We start from the raw sequence: 18,642 nt of genomic DNA, 5'->3' as shown, positions 1-18,642 counted from the left end.
GAGAGGCTATTGAGATATGGGTGGTATTTTGGGGAACTTACTAAGCTTCGCGCTTATCGTGTTATTGTGTTATGTGTTTCAGGTTTTTCTCATGATCGCGGGAAGGCACCGGCTCGACTGTACACACCAGTGAAAGAGTTATGTTTTGAGGATCTTTGATTTTAATCTAACAATTATAAGGTTGCGATTTGTAAATTAAGTAAATGAGATTTTTTGTGAAATATGTTATGAGAATTATGTGATTTTAAATGAAAATTTTGTTTGAAAATTGACGAATCATATCCTATATATATTAGCAATATATTGGCATGATGATGCTAATTATGCCTTGTAGTTTGTGACTGCCGGAAGAACAAGGCCATGAAGAATTGATACGCTCATCCTAAATAGCAAACGACGTGGAGTCTCACACGAGGACACAAAAGCAGATTTTCCGAAACTTGTGTATGTTTGGATCATGCATGGATATCATATTTCATATTATAAAATAGAACTGTATTATGTTTTTGGAAATTGTTTGTGCAATGAAATGTATATATGTTTGATGTAAAAATTTATGTATCTCACGTGACGAAAGTCTTACTTATTTTATTTTAAGATACATGTAATCTAGTATTAAAGACAAATGTGATAACTTAATTTCACTCGCATCATATTTACATTTAATGTAATATTTAGTTGTATTTTTATGCTTTCTTATGGTTATGCATGTTGGTTTGTAATCTCCATGAAATATGTTCCCCACTATTGAGAAAAACTTTAATTGGGACCAAATTGAAATGTTTTGAAACCCGATCGTAAACAAATATTGTTTTTAAAATGGTAAGAAAAGTTTGGATGTTACAATTTAGGAGTAAACCGCTGATTTTAGTTACAAGACTTACAAGATCAATATTTTTATTTTTTCAATTTCATAAAAGAAGATTAACTTTTGTCGAATTCGAATTTAAAACAAGTCTTTAATTAAAGATAGAACGAGATTAAAAAAAAAAAAACTATTTCATCAAAGCATTATAACAAAGTCACATATGCATATCAATTCATAATTCAAACACCCAAACTTATTGTTTATGTACCGAAAAATCAAAAAGGAACCACCACTTCGCTTTAAGTTTGACATATAGATTCATTCTTTGGATACCAATGTCTATTGAAAAACACCATGGAATCCGATTTAACAGCATACCCGTCAACATTGCGATGCCAACTGTAATAAGCATGTGTTCGATTTTTAATCTCAAATGTTGCATGACCAAAACTAGCTTCTCTAAATGCAGAATATTTTGGTTGTGGCTCCATCATACTGTGGATGTAAAAAAATACATTAGAATCAATCTTTGATGTCAGTTGTCATTTTTTTTTTGGATCCTATTTTTTTTTTTTTTTTTTAAATAAGAAAAGGGATCAAAAAGAAAAAAGAATTATTCTTACTAGGTTGCTAGTCCTTCGATGTTCCCTCCATCTCCGATTGTGATGTACACAGGGGCATTTTGGTCGTGGACAGGAGTGCATTCCCCATTCACAATGTTATAAGCAATGTTGGATATGCGTTCCTGTGTGAAATAATTTGACAAATAAATGTGAGAAATTCCAATGTTATCCCTAATCTACGGATTTGCAAACCTCACCTTACTAATGTATTTTGGACTAAGTTCAACTAATTATATTAAATAGATAGTTCATACACAAAATATCTATAATGTATAAATGAGCTCTATAAAGTTTAATTGATTGACATCATTATTTTATTTTCATTCAATTTTATTATTATTTTTCTACAATACATTAAAGTCTACAACTTTTAATAAAACTTAATTTTTGAAAATCATCTATTTGTTCATTAAAAAAGTTTAGTTGAGTTTAATTCCTTGAATATTAATTATGTACTCCATCTAATTCAACCATTCCATTAAATACATTAAAGAGTAAATATCACCCTTTACGTGTCACATAAAAAAAAAATAATAATAAGAAAGTCAGGAAGTCCCTACATTAAGGAAAGTAATGCTCAAACCTGAACCTAAAACCTCACTTACACATTCTTAAATCCTTACAACTAATTGGCAAACATGAAGGGACCTCATACGATCTATGTAATTTATGTTCAAATGGTATCCAACTTACCGAACGTTCATATGCATGAACATGACCGGCAAATACAACATCCACCTTGTATTTAACAAACCATGATTCAAACATAACTCGCATGGTTTCGCCTTCCATGTAATGGTACGTGTTGCTATTGTACCATGGAGAATGCATAAGAACAATCAACCATGGAGTTTCGCTTCTATTAACCTTCGGTAGTTCCTCAATGAGCCACATGTACTGTGGAGTGTATGTGCCTATATACACCACATGAATCCGGTTTAATTATGTTAATTATATATTGTTATGTTTGTGAGTCACTAAGATGGTGCACTTTATTATTATTTTTTTACTATTATGTTTGTTCTTGTGTCGGATTTTTTTACCAAAATAATGAAGTTAACAAGTTTTACCATATGCTGAATATGAAGATAATACAATGATATATGCCGAAGCTCTCTTGATTGAGTACCAAAGGGGTTCTGTGCTCCCAGATGCTTCAAAGGGGACATGATATCGATGGAGAAAAGGCTTAAATGGCTTCTTTTCACCCTGTATAGAAACAATGAAATTTTAAGTTGTGTAGTACCAAATTATGTCGGTTCATCTAATTACTCAAAAGTCCAAAGTGTATCGTCATATACCTCCTGTGTGGTAGTTTAATATAAGAAATGATTGCCTTGTATCTTTTAGGGACAAAATTTTATTTGGATATATAATATCGAAAACCTATTAGAGAAAATGATGACACAACTTGGGAAAAAAAAAGGAAGGAAAATTTGTAAAACCTTATAATTTGGTGGATAAAGCAACGTATCTTCTCCTTGGTGTATTAATTAAAGTCGAAAGGGAAAATTTTGTAAAACCTTACAATTTTTAGGGACAAAATTGTAGTTTTTTTTTTTTTTATGAAGTCACAAACATTATGTGTAAGCAACAAATACTAAAAAAATGATCAAAATATCAATTGTTTTTAAAATTGTGACAATTTATATTATTTTGTACAGTATTACTTACTATGGGGGGACTATAATCAAGCTCATGGTTTCCAGCTGTCCAAATCCAAGGTTGATATGCTACGCTTCTTTCGACAAACCTTCCCCAAGTATCCCATCTTCGGTTATCATGGAACTCATAATGATCAGCATAAGACAAATCACCAACATACAACACCGTCTCCCCTTTCACAGGGTTCATTTCATAATGTGTAAGTGTGCGATTTGAATCGTATGTTTGACCAAGATCCCCTACAAACAGTCATTCACCTTATTTAAACACGCAATGCAATGTCATAAGTTATAACATCACAATTCACAAAGAATGAAAAATAACTCTAAAACATACCAATGATTCCAAAAGTGTAGGGCACATCGAGACCGACTTCCGGAGGTGTCACAAACCAAAATGTTCTTGTCGTGTGCCCGACGCCAACCTCATAATAGTATTTAGTATTAAACTGTCATGCAAGATTTTTATTAATATAAGACGAGGGATGAATAATATAAATAGAATACGAATAAAATAAAATAAGATACAAGGTTAAAATCACCAAAATGTTAGATGTCATATCACAAAATAATTACCTTTTCTTAAGAAAAATTACAAATAATAACTTATTTTATAATATAGACTCTTAGGAAATAACTTTAATAACTGAAATCGCTTTCTGACCATTCTATTGAATATTGACTACCATTTTGCAACATAGTTACTTAAAACAACCAATGGAAAAGAAAAATTACGTAGTGTGTGCGATGTCATAAAACTTAGATGTATTTGTTACTATTTTCCATTTAAGACTTGGATGTATTTTTATTACCATCTAAATCAAAAGACTGGCCTATTTTCTTTGTTTTTGCATTTTTACCTTGTTTAGTGGTCAAAAATCTTTTTATTTTTTTGAAAAAAAAACCTTATATCTATTTACATGATTTGAACCCTCAACCTTAAAGAGTGAAGACAACATTGAATTTTGTTAGGCTAGAAACCTCTTGGTTATTATATATTTTTTCAATTAGAACTTTTTTAAAAAAAAAGTAGGAATTTAATGGAAGGGTTTAAACTTTAAACCGTACCTCTAAGTTTTTGAGGGTGCAATGATGGATGTAACCAGAAGTGTAGTTGTAGTACTTGTAAGTGTACATTTGGCCTTTGGTTTGGTTTTTTTGGGTACTATCTTGGGGCCAATAAAAAACCGTATCTGAACCCGGTTCATCCATCGTTACCCATGACACTATCACAGCTTTTCCCACATGATCACCTTGTGTTATATGAACCTTTCAAAACACAAAAATACACAAATTTTTGTCATTTTAACATAAGCTATATTACAAAAAGAAACTCTATAAAATTATGTGTTTTGCATAAATATCATGTGTGAAAAGTAGTACATTAAGCTGGAAAAAAAAACAAAAATAGTACTTCTAAATCATAGGGCTTATAGCTCAACGATATCTGGTGTTGACAAAAATACCTGCTGAGGTGCATTATAGCCGGAAGGGGCATGAAAGACATCACTATCAAAAGGCATGTCTATGCTTTTTTCTTCATTTCTAATAAAAGAACTTGTAGTTCCTCCATTAGAGAGCAACAACAAACCTCCATTATTCAATGCTAAAAACCATAAAATTGCAATCGAATAACACCTATAAGATATCATTTCTCTCAAGAAAAGAGCACACACCAGATGGTGTATTTTGAATACTCTCATAAATATATGGGAGTACTTATAGGATTTTGTGAAATGTGGGAATATCCGAAAATTAAGTATTGATATGTAAGACATCCGATGATATCAATGAGAAAAGAATTATACCATTTTTCGTTTTACTATGTTGTGTTTCTTAAATATTAGCAGCATGACTCATGAGAGTGGAAGTTGATACAAATGTAAATTATATATTATATGAATTAAACGTAAACAAACTCATTTTATATTTTTATAATCAAAGAATTTTTCAAAATTTTTAATTTACTTGGATCGTCTTTCTTGTATACATAAACAACTCACATACAAAAAACAATCAAATTGTTTGTTTCACTTGGATGTACTTTTTTTTCCCCCACTTGGATGTGCTTTTAGAGCTCGGCAACTAGTGGGTTGCCGCTGCCGGCCAAATGGAGTCCAAATGTTGCAAAATACTTACTAATTTTGCATAGTACACTTCCAATTTAAATTTGAAGTCATACTATTACTCATTTATATTTATGTATAGATTAATAGAGGGTTCCTCTAGGAACAATAATGTTTTCTATTGGACCCTTTTTTTTAATAGTAAAGTTTTCTTTTTTTAAACTTTGACAACAATTGTTTGAGATGTTAACACTTTTGGTTATTTATTCTTTAATGTTACACCATTTGGCTACAATAATTTGAGATGTTAACCATTTGGCTACAATAACTTGGTTACAATAATTTGGCTAATTTTGGTCCTTTACTCATTTATATTAATGTTACACCATTTGGCTACAATAATTTCTACAACTTTGCAATTTTGGTCCATATAATATTAATTACAATAGACAAAACTGCAAAAATGGTCCCTGTGGTATGTATTTTTTTGGGGTTTCGGTCAAAACCTCGACTTTTTTGGATTCATGGTCCTTTTGACATAGTTTGTACGTAGAATTAGTCTCCCGACTTAACTTCCGTTAAGTTGTTGTTGTTAACTCCCTCATGTGCCTCCCACATGAGGGTATATTTGCCTTTTCACTTATAAGGGACCATTTTTGCACCTGAAAAATATATCCCCATTTAAAAAAAAATTAATACCTATTTATTTATTTTAATAATTAAAAAATAAAAGAGGTCTCTCTCTCTCTCTCTCTCTCTCTCTCTCTCTCTCTTTCTATCTCTCTTTCTCTCTTCCCTTTTCTTCTTCCCAAACACCATTGTTGAAGAAGCATCACCCAAAATCCCATGTCGAGTATCAAACAAAAAAACACACCCTTGGATGGTTGTTTCCGGCGAGATCAAGAGGAGCTACAACCCTCTCAATGACTGAAATCGATGTTCAACACCTCCGCAACCCTCTTACAGTCGAAAAAGCACAATCCCAAACACCCCACCTCAATCGTTGTTACTGCAGCTGCTCTGATTCCCTTCTGAATCGTTGCTATCGATGATGAGAAATAAACCACGATGAGGCTCGCTGGGGAGCAGCCTCGCCACCTCCTTCGTTTGTTCATCGCATCTTTCCCCTTTCGCACATTTCCTCACCGAAGTTGCTGTCGCAACTTACTTGTTTCCCTTGGATCTTCCTTCCTACCTTCTCCTTCGAAGATCAATGCTTAAGCAGCCATTGTTGCTTCCGGTCTTATTCTTCCTTCATCGGTCCGATTGAGCACCTGTGACACTCCCTTTGATCGGCGACTGCAACTACCTCCCTCCCATGTGTGTTTTGATGCCGGATCGGGAAAAGGAACAGTGAAGGAGGGCTCGTCGGAGATCGACGCCACCGTTCCTCACTATCGCCAGCCATTGCCGAAGACTCCAATCGTCCTCCTCGCCCGTTTCTTTCCTTACTCGATCTGCAAACCATATTTATTACAAATCTGAAAACCAGGGTTGGAGATGGTGGTTGAAAGGTGGTGTATGGCGGTGGTTTGTGTGATATGCTTGAAAGATGAAGACATTAAAGATGATGAAAATGGACTTGAAGAAAATAGAGAGAGAGAGAGAGAGAGAGAGAGAGAGAGACCTCTTTTATTTTTTAAGTATTAAAATAAATAGATAGGTATTATTTTTTTAAAAAAGGAGGATATATTTTTTTCAGGTGCAAAAATGATCCCTTAGAAGTGAAAAGACAAATATACCCTTATGTGGGAGGCACATGAGGGAGTTACAGAAACAACTTAACAGAAGTTAAGTCGGGGGACTAATTCTGCATACAAACTAGGCCAAAAGGACCATGAATCCAAAAAAGTTGAGGTTTGGACTGAAACCCCAAAAAAATGCATACCACAGGGACCATTTTTGCAATTTTGTTATTACAATAAGCCATAATATTTTCTATAACTTGACAGTTTTGGTCCCTTCTCTAATATTAATTTTCGTTTTACAACATCTAACCACCATAGTTTCTATATTTTGTCAAGTTTCGTCTATTTTCTACAACTTGGCAATTTTAGTCCATTCTCTAATATTAATTACAGTAAGCCATAATATTTTCTACAACTTGACAGTTTTGGTCCCTTCTCTAATATTAATTTTTGTTTTTCAACATCTAACTACCATAGTTTCTATATTTTGTCAACTTTCGTCCCTTATGTATATTCTAAAAAATGGTTTCATAAACAAACACGAACTATAAAATCTGAAACAACCAATAAAACAATAAAAAAAAATCCCCGACCCTAGCAACGCGAGGGCATACCCTCTAGTTTTACATTAAAAACACAAAATTTTAGAGACTATAGAATCGAAGACTACAATGTTATTTAAGGTTGGGGGACCAGAGTAGTTTTAAGCTCACTAAGCTCCATCTCAACCTACCCATAATGGAGAAAACTTTTGTCATTGTTAGGAAGCGGTAAAGAAGAGAGGAAGAAGAAAGTGATAGTGGCTAGTGGGAGAAGAGCGGTACTCTCTTATCTTCACGCAATTGTCAAGTTAGTACACGCTCATGATGCCGAGTTGATGACGCAGTGTTTGCGGAGTAGACTCAACTCTATCAATCCCCACTCACCATAGCCTAAGGAGTGTTTGGGTGCTTACTATTATGTGGGAGATGTGATTGGTTTACTGAGTTTAATACAAGTCAAAATATTGATGGAGTTTATTTGTAAAGATTTTTTTTAAATAAAAAATTATTAATGTATTAAAGATGATTGCAACAATAATATTTTTTTATTATTATGAATTATTCATTTTAACAAAACAATAAAGGAAGTTTTGTGTATTTAAATATAAGTAAAATGCCTCTGGTATTTATAGGTTTAAATAATATAAAATAGATATTAAATTTTTAAATAATGTTTGATACGGTAGTTATACCCTCGGGGGTTCATGGGTTGGTGTTAGCTTTGACTTTTGAGTTTTAAATCGATAGAGAATATTGTTTTCTTATTCGGAAAATGTTGAGTTTCATTTACGTATTTCGTGTTAGGTCATATACTCATATTTGTTTATTTTAAGTGATACTTGCTTGCAAAAGGTGTATAGTGAATATTATATTTATGCTTTCGATATTAATTCATGACAATATAAAGAAGATAAAATTTGATGTCTCAAAGTAAAATAATAATAATAATAATGATGGTTATGTTTGAGGTTTGAACCTAAAATCTGTGATAATATTTTGTGTCCATCATGCCATCATGCGTGACATGTGACCCATATATTATTTAAAAGGTCTATGCAACCAAAATGTTAAAAATCAACCAAATTGTCAATATTATGCAATATATTATATTTAGGGACGAGCATTGAAATCGGGTACCCGTTTTTGGAACCGGAACCGTCTCGGAACTGCCGGTTTTGAAACTGGAACCGCCTTAAGCGGTTCCGGTTCCGATTCTCGTTTTTTTGGAACCGTTACCCGTTGGGTACCCGCCGAAACTGGTATATATATATTATTATTTCACATGAATATGTGTGTTACTTAGAGCGGTTTACAATATATTATTGTATTGGTCCGATTTTGTTTGTCTTTGGTCCGAATTGATTTGATTTGGATCGAACTAAATTGCAATTTTATCGACAAAAAGATAAAAAAAAAAATGAACGTAACTGGGTTACCCGCTCCCGAAACCGGAACCGCCTCCGGGACTGGTTCCAAGCATTTAAGAACTGCCTAAAGCGGTTCCGGTTCCGGTTCCGGTTCCGATTCTAACTTTCTGAGAACCGCCGGTTCCGGTTCTTGCCAAATGAGGCGGGTACCCGCTTATGCTCATCCCTAATTATATTAACGGTGTTACAAAAATGTTAACATATTTCCTATTTATTTAAAAACAATATCGACATTTTAAAAAGTCAATAAATTAAAAAAAAATGTTTGATAATATGAAAAAAAATTAAAATAATTTTTCATCGACCTTTCAAAAAAGAAATTTCAATAAGTTAAATTCTTTTAACTTTTTAATACTACTTATGACTTTTTGTATTATAAAAACAAATATATCTTAAAACATGTATAAGTTAAGACAAACACTTAAAAAAATAACTAATTGATTTATTGATTTTTTGTCACCACAAAAGATAATCCATTTTTTTTCACCACCATAAGCCAATAAATCAATTTCTCTAAAAGTTCAAAATGAAATCTCAAATATCCTCACATTTTGATTTCGAGTTTTTACAAAAAATATAAATAAATAAAAGAATATAAATGTATAAAAGAAGTGTTCAAAGCCTAGATTTTGAGTTTAGTTATCTAAAAAATATAATTGTGACAATATTAGGGTCAATTTGTTTGTTTGCAGGCATAACAATCGTGTCATGCTCGGGTTGGCGGGTTTGGAACATAAACCTATATATAACTTGTCAACCCACTTATTTACACGGGTTCACAAATTGGCAGGTTCGTATGTCAGATTTGGGTTCGTGTATTCGTGTGTTGGATCGCAGCAAATCGATTGCCTATTGCGTTGTGCGTTCATCGTTCACGTTCAGGCGCCGACTTCGTTCGATAATGATTCAATCATCCATGCCATCATTCTTTGTGAGTTTGTTCTGTCGTTCATCATAGAGGGGAAAGTGAAAGAGGGCTTATTCGATTTTGTTTGTGAGACACCGAGATTATTTAGGGCAAACGCCAAAAGTCAAATGGTCAATGGTATCGAGTATCCTATCCTAATATAAAGCTTAAACTGTATTAATCAGACTTAATATAAAGTATAAACTGTATTAATTAGAAATCGGCATAATCGGCCGATTAATTGCTAATCGGACCTCCACCGATGAGATTTATTGCTAATCGGTCACTAAAATCGGGTTTGGTCAATACAGGTCAAAGTCGGAATTAATCGGACATAATCGGGCTTAATCGGACATAATCGGGTTTGGTCAATGCAGGTCAAAGTCGGACCTAATCACCTTTCTGCAACCATGTTAATATATTTAAAAATATAAAAAAAATTATTAAAATTTTATTCAGATTGACCTACTTTTTTAAAAACCTATAATAAATGTCCACAGGCCTATTTGTTTGTTTATTAAGACAAAAAGAATAGAAGTTAAAAAAGGGTTTTTTTCCATAAAAAACCTTATATTTTGGTTTTTTTCTTTTTAGACCTAAAACTATAGTTTTTTCGAAAAAGATCCAAAGTTTACCGGAAACTTGTTATTTCGGACCCTACCAGGTCACCAACATGTAAAGTAACTGATTTTTTTTTCATAAAAGACCCTACATTTTGTATTTGTTTCCGATTTAGACCTAAAATGTTTTTTTTTTCAAATGAATCTCAAATACTATTGTTTTTGCTTTATCAAGTTGTCACTTGTCTCCATGAAATGTTATGTGCACATTAAAAGCCGTATTTCATTGGATTTGGATGATCATTTCGATTATCTATTGGAGTTATGTCATTTGTCTAAATTTTTTACGGTTCGATGAATCAAGAATTCGAACCCTCCTCGCTATGGTCCTAACTCCTAAGTAACATCTATGAACTAGATTTGTACATTTCTCATTAACAGACATATCATGAATTAAGACTCAATAATAAAAGATTTAAAAACACATCATTTATAACAACTTTCTAGAAAATATTTATCGATGAAGTAGTGACATTGTTAATGTAATATAATATAATTAAAACTTCATTTTAAAATAAATTAGATGAGGTAAGAATAGAGATAGTACCCTTTCAGAAACATCATGATATGAATAGAGAGAGTTCTAAATCACTCTAACTTTGTTTGAATTTGAAATTAGGATTCTACGTTTTTTGAATAACTAATATAAATGAAATTCAAATTTGTTCGCTGATTTTTCGGGATAAAACTTGTATCCAAATTGAGATTGAGATGATGAATATGAGCCGAAAATAAAGATTGAGGGGTCATATGAGAATGACATGTGACATTTAATGAGTTTAGAAAAGTGACACGTGACTATAAATGATTCTTTTATTAAAGAGGTAGATAATTTTGTTAAGAAAGGTTTTGGAAAATTAAGTCATCATCTTCTCTCTTTCTTCTGTCGGCACTCGCTCGAAGAGTGTAGGTGATTTACCTGTTTTGATCATATCATGATGTTTTTGAAAAGATACTTTCTCTATTATTTAATTTATATTCTTACCTCATCTAATTTATTTTAAAATGAAGTTTTTAATTAAATTATATTACATTAACAACGACACTACTACATCGATAAATGTTTTCTAGAAAGTTGCTATAAATAATGCATTTTTAAATCTTTTATTATTGAGTCTTAATCCCCAATATGTCTAGTTAATGAGAAATGTACCAATTTAGTTCATAGATGTTACTTAGGACCATAGCGATGAGGGTTCGAATTATTGATTCTTTGAACCATAAAAAAATTAGACAAATGACATAACTCCAACAGATAATCGAAATGATCATCAAAATACAATGAAATACGGCTTTTAATGAGCACATAACATTTCATGGAGACAACTTGATAAAGCAAAAACTATAATATTTGAGATAAATTTGAAAAAACACACACACACATTTTGGGTCTAAACCAAAAAAAATACAAAATGTGGGGTCTTTTATGAAAAAAAAATCAATTAGTTTACTTGTTGATGGCTTGTTAGGGTCCGAAATAACAAGTTTACGGTAAACTTTGGGTCTTTTTCGGAAAAACTAAAACTTTTAGGTCTAAAAAGAAAAAAAAAGTTTTTTTTTTTTTTTTTTTTTTTTTTTTTTTTTATGGAAAAAACCCGTTAAAAAATGTGTTTTTGCCTCGACTTTGGTTGCTAAACCCAAAACCTTCCGCCAAAATTACAAAGTTTTGCAGGCGGCGGCGACAGACTAAAAAATCGATGCCACAGGCGGAACGGCGAGAACACATCCTCGACGGCATACTGCAAGAGAGCATACGCGAGACTCAGAAGATGAAGTTTGCGGTGAAGGCGTGGAGCAAAAGCGGGCGGGCAAGGGTGGGCCTTCTCCAATTAAGCAGTACCAGCAGTAGCTTTGCGCAAGGAGGACCACCGGCGAAAGAGATAGAGATAGAGACACCAGCTCTTCTCCTCACAACTCGCAAAGGCTTGCCTGCTTTCATATCCCCTGACCACCTTTCATCCCTTCCAAATCCCGATTCTCGTCTCCTTCAGTTTAGCCCCATGCACTTGTAAGTAATCCATAACTTTTCATTCCCCAAAAATAGGTTTTTAATATCTGTTGGATCTGGATGTGTTTCATGGATCGTGAAATTGTAAAATTGAGGGGTTAAATAATCAATTTGATAGGAATATATTGTTCTCTTTGACCATCCCCCTGTCATTTGTTCTATCTTGCAGTATGGAGGGTCCTAATTCGAAGACAATATCAGCTATTGGAGGAGTGCATCAGCTTCTTGGTTTGCATGAATATGGATTTGTTGCTGTTCCAAGGGATTCCATTCTATCTCTTCCAGAATGTAATAGTAGTAATAAGAATGGAGCATCATTCGAGACTCCATGTGGGCGTTTCCTGGTAATTCCCTTACACCTCCCTTGATTTCATATCATCTATACCTGGTCTTCTATTCCATTACCATTATACTCATAATGCTTTGTATCTTTTCAGGTGAAACCTGTGGAGTACATGAAGATGATCTCTTCAATGAAACCAGACTTGTGGGTCAGTTTAGCTGATGAAGTACATGCTTCAGTTACAACAAAGAGGAATAAAGCTTCTGTTGACCGAACTATCAAATGGCTTGATGATTGCATTTCTCTAAAATCAGTAATCCATCTTACTTTTCATATGAACACCATTATTCCTTGCGAAATATTTCTTGTAATAATTTGTGGAATGTAGACAGATGGAGCTCTTTTTGGATCCATTGTTGGAGGATGCAGTATTGAAGAACGCCAACGCTGTACTCAAGAGGTAGCTAAGAGAAACGTATCCGGTATGCTGTGCTCTTAAGTGATTTATAGAGAAAGCAAACTAAATCCTCAAGCTATTGAATAAAAACTATAGATTCCATTTTGTAAAAGAAAATTGTAATTAAAGTAATCACTTTTATGTGGCATTCCAGGTTTCTATATTGGCGGTTTTGGGCTTGGAGATAGTGTTGATGAACGGGCTACACTTTTGCATGCTGTTACGGTAGGTACTATTACTATAGTCTATCTGTTATCAGAAACACTTACATTTATAGAATTCCATGTAATGTAATTATATGGAAAATGTATTAATTAACACTCTGCATTTTTAATACTAGTTTTATGTAATTATGGAAAGAAATATTGATGTAATGGTTGTTTTCAGGACTTGTTACCAAAAGAAAAGCCTCGCCATGTTTGTGGCCTTGGACTTCCAGGTATTATTTTTACCACATTTGTCTACATATCTTATAATTTTTTTTTTATTATTCATGAAGCATGAAAGTAATATAGCGAACATTTTGTTCTTTTATTAACCAAAGAATCTTTCTTCCATGAATGCAGAGGAGGTATTGCAGGGTATTGCTGCAGGCATTGACCTCTTTGACTCCACGTAAGTAGGTTTCAATAACTGCTTTGACCTTTTGTTGACTGTAAGCTGATACAAGTGTTTGAACAGGTATATTTACCATCTTACCCTTGGAGGCTTTGCGCTTGTCTTCCCACTTGATGGAAAGTGTAAACATGTGTCCGACCCCGGGGTAAGTGCTATGGCTAGTGATGGCACAAAGATAAATCTAAAAGCAACCATTTATAGGTATATTATTACTTGACATGTATCATTTATTAGTAATTAGTTATTATTATATGATAGAAAAACATTAATAATAACTTATTATTTTGGTGCAGGAAAGATGCATCACGGATTGTTGATGGGTGCATCTGCTACACATGCCAGAACCATACCAAAGCATACATCAATCATTTGCTTAATGTCCATGAGATGTTGGCTCATATTCTTCTTGAAATGTAAAAAACATATCCTTTCAATTTATAACTTTTGTTATTCCCAATATATTTTTTGAACTTTTTTTTTTGTTGTTGTTTTTGCAGACATAATACACATCACTATTTGTCCTTCTTTGGGGTTATTAGAGAAGCAATTACAGAAGGGAGATTTGAAGAGTTAAGGCAGAATTTCATTGAGAAGAGGCGTGATCATCTTTTGGCAGCTTCACTGAGCGCTTGTGAATTAGAAACTCCAGTAAGGTTAAGGTAGGTTTGTTTATGATCAACTAACTCTTACCCTGTTGTTTTCTAGTTTATGACCTTATTTTAAAGTAAAAGTATGATTAGAAGCTTCTTTTACCAAGTTAAAATTGGATCTGTTTGTGGTAATTTTCAGGGCCTAGTGATCTTTGGAAAATGGAAATGTTTGTTTTGTAGCTGACGTGGGGATCATGAGATCAAGATTACTGTTAATGGATGGACTTGAAATATAGAAATTTTGGATGAGTTTGTTAGTTGACTTGAAAGATAAAATTTTGGATTAAACACACATAGTTTAGTAATTAATTGTTATATTTAACTAAAATTGTATTTTTACTAAATGCCTTCAACAAATACTTCTTAATTGTCAACATGAATTAGTAAATGGGTGGAAATGAGATGTTGAGCCTTGAGGTGAGTAACTGTCTGACATGTTTGTTTATTGCTCTTCCAAATCACTTGAAGTAACATGATCCTCAACTTAATTTAATCCTTATAATTGTGTTCTTAAGGACATAAGATATTATCAACGAGTTATTATTCTTATTCACTGAAGAAGCTATGTTTGAAACCCCTGGTTTACAAACTGCTCATGATATTTAGCTTACCCTTGATGTTGAATGCATGTCGTCTAAATGGAAAGGACTGTCACATATATGAAGCAATGATGTCATTAACACCAAGCCTCTTACTATAAATAGAGGCTTCGTTCAGTAGATGTTGTATACCAAGCTTCAAGAGAAATAACAAGTGTCGTGTGTATTTTTATTTATTTATTATTTTTTAATGAAAAATGTTATTAAGATAAAAGGTAAAAATAACCCAACATTCAAGTAAGTACGATTACTGAAAAAGCATAAACACCACACAATCTTTCTAAACCAAAACAAACACAGAATCTTGTGTAAAAAACCATAAAGTATGAACTCTCAAACATCAATCATCTAATCGAACAGACCAAAGCCCATGTCATCATCGGACTCCACTTCTGGCACTTCCTTCTTCTCTGAGTAATTCGTTGCAACAGCAATGGACAAAGCATTCATGTAACCATTGATGAGCATGTGAGGAGCAGCTGCCATGGTTGGATGATGGATGGCTAAAGCTAGAGATGTGACCATGGAGACACCATTAGCAAACTTCTCACTCAAGTCTTCTTCAGTCAAATCAAGAACTTCTGTCAACATTTTTTCATATAGTTGTTCAAGCTTCAAAGTTGTCTCTTTGAACGTTGATTCAACCTGTCAACCAATAACATCACATGCCTAATCTTATCTTATTTAATAATAAGTATCTCATACTTAAATTGTGTAACATTGTTAATATTACAAGGTCTTGTAATGATATGTCAAGTGTAAATCTGAAATAACAACTAATGAACAATATAATAAGTTTGACCTTCTGAATCTCCTCATCTGATTTCTTTTGAGCAATTTTAGCATTCTCTTCCGACTTCAGCCGAGGAATCCGTTCTTCAGTCAATAGTTGTTCAAGCGTCCAAGTTTTCTCCTTGATTTCCGAGTCAACCTGTCAACCAATAACACTCTCAGATACATGTACATAATCATTTTCATTTTTAAGAATAGGTATGGACTACTTGAACTAATTAACCACAAACATATCATAACATCCGTTCTTCAGTCAAAAGTTGCTCACCTTCTGTAACATTTTTTCTAAGTTCTTTTGAGCAGTTGTAGTATTCTCTACAGCCTTCAATCGAGCAGTCTGCTCTTCTGCCATTACTTGTTCATGCCTCATAGCTGTCTCCTTCAGCTTTGACTGAACCTGTCGACCAGCAACATATATGCTTAATCTTTTTTTACAAAGTAGGCATGACTATTTTGAATCCTACCACAAACATTTCAAAACATGCTATGATATTTAGCAAATGTCATTTGATAGATACATATGTAAATCTATTAAAATTTGAAATAATGCACTGTGTTAGAATACCATTTCATATATTCGCGAACATTGATATCTGCTGCTCATCACGTTCCTGGGTACACTTCTGTAAAACAAATATTATTGGTGTGATGACTGCAACGTGGTGTCATAATTACAGGTCAAGTGTAGATTTGCAATAAATTAATAACAATAAAGTTTCACCTTCAGTTCAGTAAACATCTCGTTGGTATATGGCTTTCCTCCATTATTTTTTGAAACCGTGTTTACAAGAGAAAGAAGCTTTTGCACTTGATTTGATTTCTTAGTTGGATCTTTTGTCTTGTTGTCAAAGAGAACACACCGATTCCCACACAAGTTAAGGGTTTTCTGAAATAATAAACAATTGTTGATTAAGCAAAGACAAACATAGGAATTTATGCAATAAAATTTGTTGGGCTATGTGACCTGTAATGCTTTGGGAGAGTCTCGTAAAAACTCTTCTAATTAAGCTTTCATCATCATCTTCAAGTTCATCTCCACCAGTGAAAACTATTATCATGTAATCGTAAAATTTTGTTCCAAACAAAGTGAGCAATCGACTTATAGCAGCTTTTTCATCTTCTACAAAGAGACAACAAACTGAGATGACAACAAGAAAGGCATCAATACCATCCCTAGCCATACTGATGCACTTGAGAATCTCCTTCCCAACAAAATCAATATCAAGAGAAGAGTTGAACAATCCAGCCAGAGTGTCAGTGTTAACAGTCTATATATAAACAAACAATATAACACTAAATAGAATATCAAAGTAGTTGCAAATTAATACTAGACTTGTCATAATTAAGTGGCTTAGTCAATGTATATACCAGGAGTGTCAATCACATTAAGAGTTTGGCCATCTTCCAATGCAATTGTTTTCGATTCAGAAGTAGTTGTTACAGCAGATGAATTGCGCTTTGATTTGAACATCTGCATTCCAAGGATGCTATTCCCAGTAGCACTTTTCCCATTTCCAGTCTTTCCAACCAAAACAAGAGTGTGAGGCCATATAAACTCACAATCTTCTTCAAACGGATATCCCCCCATCATACAAATTGAATATCTATCATAAACAATTTCCAAATCAGTTTAAATGGCATGATTGTGATGAGAAAAGTGTATATCAATGCCACCATAAGATAAATTGTCTTTTACACGTATATCAGATGCACAACACAACAAACTAGTACCAATTGTTCCATAAGCGTGTACTTGGTGAGAGAGAAATGACCAAATACATAACTTAATTTACATTTGCCTACAATTAATAGCATGATTCCCGATCATATATTGCATTAAGCTTAAAAAATATGTACATTACAACTAGAATCGAGAAAGTGTCATGTGTACTCTTCCTCAATCCCTTTCTCTACTGAAATAGAATACAGACGCATGCCTATATAACTGTTAAAATTACAATTGTTTGCCATATACTAACAATGTGAACAAGGTTGATGTACAAGCCTAGAGCAACAATAGTCAATAGTATTGTGATTTGATTGCAAAAAAGATCATTAAAGCGCTCAACATTTTGAAGGCAATTCAAAGCGCTAGAATTAATCATGCAAAAAGTACAAAACAAATACTTGAAAGCAGGGGCGGAACTCAGACAAAAAAGTTAGGGGGCCGTAATCAAATTTTCAAAACAAAACCATATAAACAAATTTATATTAACCATTAATATCATGAACCCTTATTTTTAATTCGACAATTTTTGAACATGTTATATATATAATATATAATTAATAGTTGATCTAAAAAATGTGTAGAAAAAAAAAAAGCTTGAGATCACATTTTAGCAACTAACGACCTATTTGAAATAATTTGACGCTAATATTGTTTATCCTTAACAACAAAAGAATAGCACAAGTAATAATTATAGATTATATTAAAAGAATAACACAAGTAATAATTATAAATAATTAAAAGATATACAAAAATAAAACATATAGTACGAAAGATAGTTGCGGGTCACTTGTTCATAATCAAAACGATTTTTTTTTTTAAACGGCAAATATAATATATAAAAAAAAAAGCCCGAGACTAGTAAGAAACTAGCCAACTGAGGGGCAAAGAAACAGTACAAGAGAAGTTAAATTGAGTACAATTACAAATATAGAAATGAAGAAATACTCCAATCAACCCAATTTATCGTCTGTTTATCCACTCTATATTTCAGCTAAACATATACCATGGATTTAATGTGATCAGCCACTAACAAAAAAATTCACAAATTACTTTCTTATCGCCTCTAATTAACAAACCTAACAATTGATTTCTTATATATTAATAACAATAACATCATAATAGAAATCATTGTGATATAGTATAAATTAAATAACAAAACAT

The 18,642-nt window shown here is 32.9% G+C and overlaps 3 protein-coding genes across 3 annotated transcripts; 1 reads left to right on the top strand and 2 right to left on the bottom strand.

Moving 5' to 3' along the window:
• Positions 1–1,040: 1,040 nt before the first annotated feature.
• On the bottom strand, positions 1,041–4,766 carry LOC111913438 (purple acid phosphatase 2). The gene is made up of 8 exons (XM_023909140.2): positions 4,562–4,766; positions 4,164–4,364; positions 3,433–3,544; positions 3,106–3,335; positions 2,502–2,640; positions 2,125–2,345; positions 1,432–1,553; positions 1,041–1,303 (listed from the first exon to the last, which is right to left on the bottom strand). The coding sequence occupies exons 1-8, from the start codon at positions 4,745–4,747 to the stop codon at positions 1,108–1,110; spliced, it is 1,407 nt and encodes a 468-aa protein (XP_023764908.1). The 5' UTR covers positions 4,748–4,766; the 3' UTR covers positions 1,041–1,107.
• Positions 4,767–11,912: 7,146 nt separating this feature from the next.
• On the top strand, positions 11,913–14,735 carry LOC111913486 (uncharacterized). Its single transcript, XM_023909188.3, has 11 exons — positions 11,913–12,353; positions 12,523–12,697; positions 12,791–12,949; positions 13,025–13,118; positions 13,248–13,318; positions 13,481–13,532; positions 13,660–13,708; positions 13,775–13,912; positions 14,005–14,124; positions 14,209–14,370; positions 14,501–14,735. The coding sequence occupies exons 1-11, from the start codon at positions 12,043–12,045 to the stop codon at positions 14,505–14,507; spliced, it is 1,338 nt and encodes a 445-aa protein (XP_023764956.1). The 5' UTR covers positions 11,913–12,042; the 3' UTR covers positions 14,508–14,735.
• Positions 14,736–15,308: 573 nt separating this feature from the next.
• LOC111913589 (immune-associated nucleotide-binding protein 9-like) lies at positions 15,309–17,340 on the bottom strand. The gene is given in 7 exon segments (XM_023909317.1): positions 15,309–15,605; positions 15,763–15,891; positions 16,021–16,149; positions 16,474–16,638; positions 16,717–16,758; positions 16,760–16,998; positions 17,124–17,340. Coding segments are annotated over 7 exon segments (1,218 nt in total).
• Positions 17,341–18,642: the final 1,302 nt, after the last annotated feature.

This window comes from Lactuca sativa, chromosome 1 (assembly GCF_002870075.4).
Source record: "Lactuca sativa cultivar Salinas chromosome 1, Lsat_Salinas_v11, whole genome shotgun sequence".
Classification (NCBI taxonomy): Eukaryota; Viridiplantae; Streptophyta; class Magnoliopsida; order Asterales; family Asteraceae; genus Lactuca; species Lactuca sativa.
This window is presented reverse-complemented; position numbering and strand designations above follow the sequence as displayed.